Source organism: Carlito syrichta, unplaced genomic scaffold (assembly GCF_000164805.1).
Source record: "Carlito syrichta isolate Samal-C Ts95f unplaced genomic scaffold, Tarsius_syrichta-2.0.1 Scaffold304224, whole genome shotgun sequence".
Lineage (NCBI taxonomy): Eukaryota > Metazoa > Chordata > Mammalia > Primates > Tarsiidae > Carlito > Carlito syrichta.
This window is the reverse complement of record NW_007248320.1, coordinates 72,914-85,176: the sequence shown is the minus strand read 5'-3', so window position 1 is coordinate 85,176 and position 12,263 is coordinate 72,914. Positions and strand designations below refer to the sequence as shown.

The window sequence follows — 12,263 nt, the reverse complement described above, 5'->3', positions numbered from 1 at the left end:
GTAGCCCATGCGTGTACTGACAACCTTTTATTGCTCCCTTCACCCTATCTAGTTATGAATCTCAGCAGACAGAAATATGGGGTACGGCTTATAAGACTTTGAAATGATTTGTTGTTAGAAAATGCTTTTCTGGCTAGCACAGAGCTAGACCAATAAATCTCCAAAATGTTTAAAAGCAAGGAGCAAACAAAGGCTTTCGGTCAGGAGATCAGGATTCTAATTCTGGCCTGACCAGACATTAAGCTGTATAACATTGGTTAAACCACTTTATTTCCATTTCCTTGTCAGTAAAATGAAAAGTTAGTGTATACACACATACCAATTCTAATCAGTAGGTTAAGTATAAAGAATAGAAAACTTGCAGAACAGGAGTCAGTTCTGTATTCAGGCCAACTTGCAAATAACTCAATGAAACAAGATTTTAATGACCTGTGTCTATCTCTCAGACTGTCAGATACTTGAGATACAAAGATTAATGAGTAGGTCGGTCTCCTCTTCAAAGGAAACATTAAAAAAAAAAGAAAAAAAATTCCTACCTTGAAGAACTGACAACACAGCTGATGAGACAACTAAGACAAAATGAACCAGAACCACCAAACGCAGTGGGTTTGGTACTATGAGGGAGAAAGTTCAAATGTAACAGGAACACTCAGGAGGAAACACCACTAGCAAGTTCAGTAGTTCAACTTAGAGAAATCCATCATGTTCACAGAAAATCATGAAGTTTTTATAGAGACTGTTTACTGGGACAAGCAAATTGCAAGAGATTAGAAGGATTTTAAGACTCTAACCTAAGTTTCTTAATGCTCTCAATAATCATGATCAGTAACTATAGCTAATTACACCTCCAAGATAGTCTAGGCCAATCTTAGTAGAATCTTTAAAATAAAGATACTGAACTCTTCTTATCTGAGATCATCTTATTTGAAATGACTTACAAATGGTATTTTCATATAATTCTAAAACGATCACATTCATTTTTTTCTTGCTAAGACTACATTTCAATTTATTGATTTTGGCATTTGCTTTGGTAGAAAACATTGCTAGTTATGATTTTCTATCCCAATGCTTGATCTACTATATATTTAATTTTTTTAAATAACAAAAACCCTTCACAGAAGCACAATGGAAAGTAGTGTCATAAAATACACAAAAGTTAAACAGTAACAATTTAACCAAGTTCTCTAGAATCTTGTCAGTTTGCTCTCCCACAAAAGGCAGAGCATTTAAAAAAGAAAAGAAGGCTAGGAGTGGTGGATGCCTGTAATCTTAGCTCTTTGGAAAGCTGAGGCAAGAGGATTGCTTGAGCCCAGGAATTTGAAACCAGTCTGGGCAACACAATGAGAGCTTGTTTCTTAAAAAAAACAAAAAAACAAACAAAAAAAAACAACTAGCCCAGCATGGTGTCCACCTGTAATCTCAGCAGTTAGGGAGGCTGAGGCAGGAGGATCGCTTGAGCTCAGAAGTTTGAGACTGAAGCAAGCCGTGATTGTGCCACTGCACTCCCGTCTGGGCAAAAGAGTAAGACCCTGACTCAAAAAATAATAAGAAAAAGAAAAAGAAAAAAAGAGAAGCAAAGTGTGTGTGTAGGAGAGATGGAAATAAGAGAGTTTCTTTTAAACTTCCTATTGAGGTACTTACAGTGCTGATCACAATCAACTCTGGCAAACACTACTTGATTTTTATTTGGATATTCTTCCTTAATTACATCAGAAGCTTCCTCAAAAATTGGATGCAACATCTGACTGAAACGACACCTATATACAGAGAAGGATGTCAATTAGAAATGAAAAAACAGAAGTAATTAAAAACTTATTTCAGTTATCTCCCATTGATATTTAGCACAGGTACAATAAACAATGTGTGAGATAATAACATGCATAATTTAATCATGGGCCTGAATGTCATTCAATGGAAATAATGAAAATTTTGAATTCTAGGACTATTCCAACTCTAAGAGTGTATATAATTTAACATATATAATTAAAAGATTTGGGGTTTTTTTTTTCACCTAAGATAATTGCCAGTATTACAGCTCGTGCAGCAAAGAATCTCTTGCAGAGGTCATGAAACAAGCCTGAAATAAGCCCTCTAACAAGTACTACTACAACTTGTAACTACTGGAGCTTGAGCACTTATAAAACAAATCAGCTTTTTCTAAATAATACATAAGCCTGGGAAACATAGGGAGACCCTACCTTTACAAAAATGTTTTAAAAATTAGCCATGGGTAGTGGTGCATGCCTGTGGTACTAGCTACTCAGGAGACTGAGGTGGGAGGATCACTTGAGCCCAGCAGGAGTTCCAGGCTATAAATTAGCTATGATTGTGCCACTGTACTCCAGCCTAGACAACAGGGCGAGAACCTGTCTAAAATACAATACAATACAATAAATACAGAAAGTAATTAAAATACAGAAAGTACTTAATAAAATACAGAAAATAATTAAAATTTTAGACTACTAAACAAAATCTTTTAAGTTTATTGCAAATATTAGAATATACCACCCGGCTAATTCAGTCAACTCTCATAGGTAAATTAGCATATTAAATAAGCTGTATTAAAAGGATATATTGCATATAATGCACAGTTTCCCCTTAAATTTTACCCTTGTTAAAATAGGCAATTATATCTGTAAACACACTAAAACACTAAGTCCAGAAGCAAATAGCTTAAATCCTAAACAAGACTTACTGTCTATATTTACTTTCTTTTACTGCACTCCAGTCTGGGCAACCGAGTGAGACTCCAACTCAAAAAAAAAATAAAAAAATAAAAATAAAAATAAAAAAAAAACAGGGCAAAAACCTCACAATATTCCACAAACTTGTTACTTCTAATTCTGACTGTCCCTTAATAAGGCCAACCACTTCACAAATACAGTCATGCAGTGCCTAACAACAGGGATATATTCTGATAAATGCATTATTAGGCAGTTTCTTCATTGTGCAGCATCATAAAGTATACTTACACAAACCTAGATGGCATAGCCTACTGCACACCTACACTAGATGATATAGCCTATTGCTCCTAGGCTACAAACCTGTAAAGTATGTTACTGTAAGCAACTGTAACACAATGGTAAGAATTTGTGTATCTAAATACAGAAATGGTATAGTAAAAATATGGTATAATCTTATTGGAACTCTGCTACTGATCTAAACATCATTATTTGGCACACGACTATATATGCTCTGGGTCATTAAAGGGACACGATAAGAGAAGAACAATCAGAATCAACATACAACCAGCTAGGTTAGGAAGGTCTGTCTCTTATGGAACATGTATTGAGGATACCAACAAACAAGCTGCAATTACTACTATTGCTTCCAGAGCCCTTTTCCACCAAGAAATTTATTTCAGTGATGCCTGTGAACTGTTTAATCCATACATGACCAGGTCATACATAGTATCTATATAATCCAATAAAAACACTATAAAGTTGTAAATGTATGTAAACTTTTTATTTCCTCCCTATTTCTTCTCATATACGTCTCTTCTAACCTACTCATCTGACTTTTTAAGGAGAAATCCTAGAAAATATCAAGGCTACACAATCTGTATCTTCCTTCTCTTGCTTTCTAATGGCTTTTTCTTCTTTTAGCATTCTTAAATCTCTCCCATCAGGGATAGGTGGGTGGGGTCTGAACACCATGGACTGTGTTTTATTTGACTATGTATTTTAATAAGTATTCAACAGATGTCTGTTAAATGAATAAATTGATAAAATGGAAGAATTGGAGAGGCTAGGACCCCTGGTTTGTTGAAAATGAGGTAGCTAGAGGACAGGGGGAGAAATAAGTAGAGACTAGTTAATGGTTTCTTGAAGAATTTGGATATGGCCTAGTAAAATGTAGTGGACAGGCTTCTTTCTGGCTTAAGGGCAAGGTAGAGACACACATCAAGGGTTCCTTCTCTATGGATTGTCCAGTTTTCTTCCCAGTAAGTATTTAGGCACAGGATCATGTTTAAAATAGAATCTGCCTTAATACAGGTTGACTATCCCTAATCCAGAAATTTGAAATCTAAAATGCTCCAAAATCCAAAGTTGTTTAAGTGCCAACATGATGTTCAAAGGAAATATTGTTCACTGGAGCATTTTGGATTTTGGTATTAAGGATGCTGAACCAGTAAGTATAATGCAAATATCCCCAGATCAGAAAAAATCCAAAACCGAAACACTTCTGGCCCCAGGCATTTCCCATAAGGGATACTCATATTGTAACAAAAGGTAAAAAGGGAAGACAAAATAAAAGTTCCATTTCAATAATACTATACCATCATACACTTGTATCCATACACATGGAAATGTTACATTTATAAAAGTAACATCAGGCTGGGAGCAGTGGCTCAGGCCTGTAATCCCAGCATTTGGGAGGCCAAGGTGGGAGGACTGCTTGAGCCCAGGAGTTCAAGACCAGTCTAGGCAACACAGCAAGACTCTTAACTCTACAAAGAATAAAAAAATAGCTTGGTTGGGTGCTATGCACCTGTAGTCCCAGCTACTTGGGAGGCTGAAGTGGAAGGATCATGTGAGCTTAGGAGGTCGAGGCTGCAGTGAGCCATGACCATGCCACTGCACTCCAGCCTGGGTGACAAAGTGAGACTCTGATGCAAAAACTAATAATAATAAATACAATCATAAAAGTGGTGGCTCTATTAAAAGAGCCTAAGGGTCATCTAAACCTAATCTCCAATCTAGTGCTTAAATCAATTCAATACAAATCAACCAAATAGGTAAAATTCTTTTCAGGAGCACTTTGGGAGCACTTACTAACTAATATGACAGAGGGGAAAAAAAATCTCTGGAGTCAGACATACCTGAGGTTAATCCCAGTTCTATCACTTACTAGTTGTATGACCTTTCTGAGACTCAATCCCCTCAACCTAAAATGGAAATTATAATACCTATCTGCAGGGTAATTTTGGTATTAAAAACAATGTATGTAAAGAGTCTGGCAAATAACAGCATTCTTAAGCACCTACGATAGTTTATTATGCTCTGAGGTACAGTAATATTTTTAGGCAGCTCTGTTAGAGAATCTTAAACTGTGCCTATCTGTAACTTCCAGAGGGAAGTAGAGTTTAGCTTTGGAGGTATAAATCTATGTCCTTCAGCTAATTACCCATATATTTCAGTTGAATAAAACAGTATTAATTCATGAACAACTCGTGGTATTATTTTCTCCAAATAACTGAAATGTTCTCCAATATGTTTTCCTAAATAACTGAAATTAGTCTACATTTCCAATTCAGTTTTTGCAAAAAAAGGTCAGTAGCATGCTCTATTACTCCTTTTTACAACACACAAAATCTCTGATCAGGAGAACTTCATTCTAGTTTTTTCTTGACCACCATCTAGTCAAGTAACCCTGGAAAAGTACTTTACTCCTCTGGATCTGTTTTATTTTAAAACTGACTGGACTATATAATCTTCTACCAAATTTTGTGATTAGTAATACATATGGACAATCCTAATATACCTTGGAAAATGCTACCTTTCTAATATATTTTATAAATGGCATTTTCTCTGTGTATCGTCAACTTTTTGTTAAAGTTCTTTAAATACCCATATAAAATATACATTCATCCAGTAAATATTTATTATGTACTTATCAGCCATATATATGCAAAGTGCTTGGGGATTAATGTTGGGAAATATAATTATACTAACTATTTTTTATAAAGTGAACAATGTAGCAGGGAGCCACCAACTAGATGACAGCCTACAATGTTATGCCTGGGTAAGTATGGGGTGTTAAGGGAAATATAAGGACGGTTCCTAATCTGACTTGAGAGCAGGGGTGTGCATATCAATCTAGGAAGGCAACCTGGAGAAAGTGGCATCTAATCTGAGATATGAAAGATGATTAGATTTAACTAAGTAGAAAAAGTGAGTGACAGAAGAATAATCCATCAAGGCAGGGCAGCCATGATTAACCATTCAGTGATCAAACACAGAATTTTATAGGAATTGAAAGAAGCTTAGTATAATTGGAGCAGAATGAGGGAGTGGAGAGAGGCAAGAGACAAAGCTACAGAGGGAGGGAGGGACCAGGTCATGAGGGGCCTTGTGGGCCAAAATAAGGCATTTAAACTTTAACCCAAAGGAAATGGAAATCACTTAAGGCTTTAAGGAGGGGTATAAACTAATGTAATTTGCATAGTAGGAAAGAGAACTCTGACTTCCACTGCAGAGAACAGAATGGAAATACATAAGACTAGAGGCATAGAAACATATGAGGAGACTTGTATGAATTCTAAGTAAATTGCAGGACTGTGACCTGAAGTAGGGTAGTGGCAGCTACCAGATAGTAAGTATTAAAAAGTCAAATAAGATACAGTATCTAGGAATAAAGATTATGCCAGTGTTTCAAACTTCTCTCCAGCGAAAACTCTCTTCTTTCTGTTTCCATGCCACATTCTGTAACATCAACTACACATCATGCCTTTGTTCTAGATGTTGGAAATACTGAGTTAAAACATTATCTCTGCCCTCAAAGTTTGTTTGCTAGGGCACAAACAAATAAGACAAAATACTTAACAAGAAAAAGGATTATTGAGGGCATTATATAAGCACAGAACAGCATCAGATTCAGCCAGGGGAAGCGAGTCTTCCTGGAATAAGTGGCAACTCGTATACATATAAGTTAAAAAATGACGTTATTTTTCCTTCAAACTTGCCACATCCAAATCCTGACCTACAAAACACAGGACAAATATAGAACTGCAACATGTGCTTCCTCATTATGGGGAGTGAGGGTGTCATATTTGAGTTTTTATGTTACCTATTTTATTTTAAGACATAGGATAATGGAATCAGTTATATTTCTCTCTTAAAACAGTAATCTTCATCAAATTAAGCTGCTTCATTTGTGGATGAACCTTAACTGATTTCGTCTATGGAATACCGTCTTGCAAAAGAAAAAGACTTTTCCAACCTCTCTTCTGTCAGAGAAAAATGGCACCTTTAGAAAACTAAAAAACAAATAAAACCCAAACCCAAACAATATAAACAAGATTACTTACCAGTCAGCATAAAAATTTACTAAAGCAACATCAGCATTGTCTGAAATTGAAAAACAAAACCAAACAAGCTAAGTTACTTGTAATAATTTTGACATAATTAAAGATATAGTTTCATTTGATATTTTCCCACTATAAGGACCCACTGAAAAAGCACGATAAGTTACTTCTCATTCAAACCCATACAGATAGTCATGGACAGTTTATACAGTTTGTGGGAGTCTTTGTCTCTTATCCGTCATGTACCTTCACTGCATCTTAAATGAATGAATAGAAATCAAATGGGAATTCAAGTCCAGATCAGGAAGTAAACTACTAAAAGACTACTCTCATAAAAAGTAAAGTAGAATGATCTGAATTTTAATAATCCATTTTTTTCATCTTTCAATATTCATGAATAATTGAGAATTCATTCTGTAAGTAAAATCCCATATCACAGAAGACATCTGTGTAACTAAATTAATTCTAAATCTCAGATGTCCTTCCTAGTTAAAAAGTAATCTATAACTAACAGGGTTGCAGAGGATGCACTCTTTTGGTTTCTATCCATTTAACAGTTATTCCATGTTGCAAAAATAACTTAGCATCATTTGCATACCAGGATGTAAAGACATGAGAAAGATGTAGCACTGTTACTTTTGTCTAAAAATATTCACAGAGTTTCTTAAGCGTAAGACCCTCAAGCACTCATGAAAACACAAATATATTCTAGAATTTTAAAGATGACAGGCCAGGTACAGTGGCTCATGCCTGTAATCCCAGTACTTTGGGAGGCGGAAGCAAGAGGATTGCCTGAGCTCAGGGGTTTGAGACCAGCCTGAGCAACAAGGTGAGACCTCGTTTCTACAATAAATTTAAAAATTAGGCGGACCTGGTGGCGTATGCCTGTGGTTCCAGCTACTTGGAAAGCTGAGGTGGAAGGATCACTTGAGCCCAGCAGGTCGAGGCTGCAGTGGCTGTGAGTGTGACACTGTGCTCCAGCCTAGGCGACAGAGTGAGACTCCGACTCAAAAATCACTTTTTATCCACTTGCTTATTCCCTCAAAAGCAGTGGCTCACAAACTAGTTTCTAGACCAGAAGTACCAACATCACCTAGGAACTCAGAGAAATGCAAATTCTTAGGTAGAGGTCTAGTAGTTTCTGCCAGAAACTGGGGTCAGGCCTAGCAGTTTTGATATTAATAAGCCCTACGGGTGATTCTGGCACATGCTAAAGTTTATGGAGCCACTGCCCTAAAGAGATCCCATAAGATGAGATTTTTTTTTTTTTTTTTTGCTTTTTTTAGCATTTGAAGGTCCAAGAATACAAAACACTGCACTATGCTCAGTGAATGGTATAACTCCTTTTACTTCTATTACTTTTGGTTTTATTATATGCAAACCAATAAGTGAAAGGGAGTGTTTTAATATTTTAAGAAAAGAACTCATTCATGTCCACTGTACACTTTCTTAAAGATCCTAAGTTATAATTTTCTATTGACCACATCTTCACCTTCCCTTTACTGTTTTTAAAAATGAAAAATGGTTTCTTCCAAGTTATTTGTATATACAATCACACTGTCAGTAAACAAAGCATTCAGTAAAAAACTTAATGAACTTACAACTAGATCAATGACAATAAGTGATCAGAATAGGTGATTTAATTAAAGGGGATTTCTAGGGTGGGTCCTCAGGTCACTAACATTTGATACTGCACAGTAAGAAGGGCTGGTCTCTAGATAAGCTTTAGCAATATACTCTGAATTGTTAAGAATGGCATCTGTAACAAAGTCAAAGAAATAAAAAAGACTAAAAATAACCAAAAAATGATTTATTAGTCCAGTAAACCATGGAATTAAGCAGAATGCCAACAGTTCATTTGTGCTAGGTAACTGAGATCTCATCATGTTTTTTGTACATAAACTAACTCCATAAAGAAGAAAGTATACTTTAAAAATATCAAGGTACTTACTTAAAATTTCATCTATATTCTCTGTATCAAGACTTGTTATTTCAGTTGTTACTGGAGTAAAAACCCAAGTTACCTGAAAATTTTAAAAATGCAAAATTAATAAATGTTTCCACAAAAGGCAAATACATAAAGAAGAACGTCCAAAAAAATAAAAATAAATAAAGTTTGTTCCACTTTTTTATTACCTAGTTGAATCCTTCACTAGATCAATAAAATAAAATTAATTTCTCAAGTCTAGAAATTAATCAACTATACTTCCAAATATATAAAATAAATTGTTTCTAAACAATTAGGAAAATTGAGAATGTATTCATCCTTTTATTTTTATTTATTTATTTTTTTTAGGTAATGATTGCTTTTTTATTTGTGATAAAGGTATTGCAATTATATTAGAGAACATCTTTTTTTATTTAATCAATATTTTTTATTATGGTTTTGTGGGGTACAGTTAAGGGTTAGGTGTACAATTACATTTCATTCAGGCACCCTGTTGATAAGAGGTGTTTCCCAATCCCCAGACAGATATATGCTACTGTTAATCCCATCCCCCTCCCCCCATAGTTTCCCAGTACCGTCAGTCGTTTTCTTATAGTATTACATTGGATGTTCAAGGTCCATTATATGAGTGAGAACATGTGATACTCGGATCTTTGTTTCTGTGAGAGGTCACTCAGTATTATAGACTCTAGTTCCATCCAGGTTGCTGCGAAATTCATGATTTTGTTCTTTTTTATGGCTGCGTATATGTACCACATTTTTTTAAATCCAGTCCTCTTTTGATGGGCAGCATGGTTGGTTCCAGGTTCTTGCTATTGTGAACAATGCTGCGATAAACATACGTGTGCAGGTATCTTTTTTATAGAGTGATTTGAGTTCCTCTGGGTATATTCCCAGTAGAGGGATTGCGGGGTCGTGTGGAAGGTCGATTTTTAGAGTTTTTAGGAATCACCACACTGCTTTCCACAGAGGTTGCACTAGTTTACACTCCCACCAACAGTGTAGAAGTGTTCCCTTTTCACCACACCCTCTCCAGCAGCTGTTATTTTTTGAGTTGTTGATAATTGCCATTCTGACTGGAGTTAGGTGGTATCTCAGTGTGGTTTTGATTTGCATCTCCCTGATGATTAGTGAGGTTGAACATTTCTTCATGTGTTTGTTGGCTGCTCAGATGTCTTCTTTTGTGAAGTGTCTGTTCATATCTTTTGCCCATTTTATAATGGGGTTGTTTGTTTTTTTCTTTTCAGCACGTTTGAGTTCTTTGTAGATCCAGGATGTTAAGCCTTTGTCAGACCTGGAGTTGGCAAATCCTTTTTCCCAGTCTGTAGGCTGTCTCCCTGCTCTCTTGATGGTTTCTTTGGCTTTGCAGAAGCTTGTCAGTTTAATAAGGTCCCACTTGTCTATCCTCTCTCTTATGACCTGAGGGTTTCGGGTTTCATTCAGGAATTGGTTGCCAGCTACAATTTCCATGAGGGTATTTCCTTCCTTTTCTAAGGTTCTTATGGTTTGAGGTTTTACATTTAGGTCTCTGATCCATTTGGAGTTAACCTTTGTGCATGGGGATAGATAGAGGTCCTATTTCAATCTTCTGCATGTGGTCAGCCAGTTTTCCCAGTACCATTTACTGAATAGGTTCTCCTCTCCCCAGTGGTAGGTGGTGGGGGCTTTGTCAAAGATGAGTTGGTTGAGAAATTGAGGTATTGCTTCTGGAATCTCAATTCTATTCCATTGATCTATATGCCTGTTCCTGTACCAATATCAAGCTGTTTTGATGATTGTAGCTTTATAGTAAAGTTTGAAGTCTGGTAATGTGATACCACCTGCTTTGTTTTTTTTGCTGAGGATTGTTCTGGCTATTCTTGGATGTTTGTGTTTCCATATGAATTCCTGCGTTGTTTTTTCCAGGTCTGAGAAGAATGTTGCTGGTAATTTGATGGGTATTGCATTGAATTTGTAGATGGCCTTAGGTAAGATGGACAATTTCACAATGTTGATTCTTCCAATCCATGAGCATGGGATATTTTTCCACTTGTTTGTGTCATCCTTGATTTCTTTGAGCAGTATTTTGTAATTTTCATTGTAAAGGTCTTTCATGTCTCTGGTTAGGAAGATGCCAAGGTATTTCATTTCTTTTGTGGCTACTGTGAATGGAATTGTGTTTTTTATTTGAGTTTCTGTTTGTTTATTATTGGTGTAGAGAAACGCAATTGTCTTTTGTACATTTATTTTGTATCCTGAGACTTTGCCAAAGGCCTTTATCAATGTAAGGAGGCTTTTGACAGATTCTCTTGGGTTTTCAAGGTACACAATCATATCATCTACAAAGAGAGATAACTTGACTTCCTCTTTTCTTATTTGGATACCCCTGATTGCCTCTTCTTCTCTGATTGCTCTAGCCAGGACTTCCAATACTATGTTGAACAGAGGGGTGAGAGTGGTCATCCTTGTCTAGTTCCAGTTTTCAGGGAAATTGGTTCCAATTTTTGTCCATTTAGGAGTATGCTGGCTGTGGGTTTCTCGTAGATGGCTTTTACTATTTTGAGGTATGTTCCCCGTATGCCTAGATGTTCAAGGGTTTTTATCAAGAAGGGGTGCTGGATTTTATCAAAAGCTTTTTTTGCATCTAATGATATGATAATGTGGTTTTTGTTTTGACATCTGTTGATGTATTTAATTACATTTATGGTTTTACGAATGTTGAGCCAGACTTGCATCCCAGGAATGAAGCCTACTTGCTCATGGTGGATGATTTTTGAGAGGTATTGCTGAATCCGGTTTGCTAGGATCTTGTTGAGAATTTTAGCATCTATGTTCATCAAAGATATTGGCCTTAGTTCTCTTTCTTTGTTGGATCTTTACCTGGCTTGGGTATCAATGTGATGTTGGCTTTGTAAAATGATTTAGGGAGAGTTCTATCTTTTTCAATAGCCTGGGATACCTTCAGTAGGATTGGTATCAGCTCCTCCTTAAATGTCTTGTAGAATTCTGCTGGAAAGTCATCTGGACCAGGGCTTTTTTTTGTAGGAAGTTTTCTTATTACATAGTCAATTTCCTTGATTGTTATTGGTCTATTTAGGGTCTCAATTTCTTCTTGTTCCAACCTAGGTAGGTTGTGTGATGTCAGAAAGTCCTCCATTTCCTTAAGGTTTCCAAGTTTGTTTCCATACAGGTGTACATAGTAGTCTCTAATGATCTTTTGTATTTCTTCAGGGTCAGATATGACTTCATCTTTTGTGTTTCTGATTGTGCTTATTTGGTTTTTTTTCTCGTTTTTTCTGGTCAGTCTAG

General features: G+C 36.0%; 1 protein-coding gene across 2 annotated transcripts in view; it reads right to left on the bottom strand.

The window, feature by feature from the left end:
• The window catches only part of ERP44 (endoplasmic reticulum protein 44), a 113,182-nt gene that overhangs the window by 51,250 nt on the left and 49,669 nt on the right, over positions 1 to 12,263 (bottom strand). Inside the window, exons 2-4 of one of the 2 annotated variants that reach the window (XM_008059508.1) lie at positions 8,979 to 9,051; positions 7,031 to 7,070; positions 1,642 to 1,757 (exon numbers count right to left, since the gene is read on the bottom strand). In XM_008059508.1, coding sequence (XP_008057699.1) covers positions 1,642 to 1,757; positions 7,031 to 7,070; positions 8,979 to 9,051 — 229 coding nt within the window. Of the gene's footprint in view, positions 1 to 1,641; positions 1,758 to 7,030; positions 7,071 to 8,974; positions 9,052 to 12,263 lie in introns of both variants that reach the window. The other variant, XM_021713108.1, reaches the window with a different exon arrangement.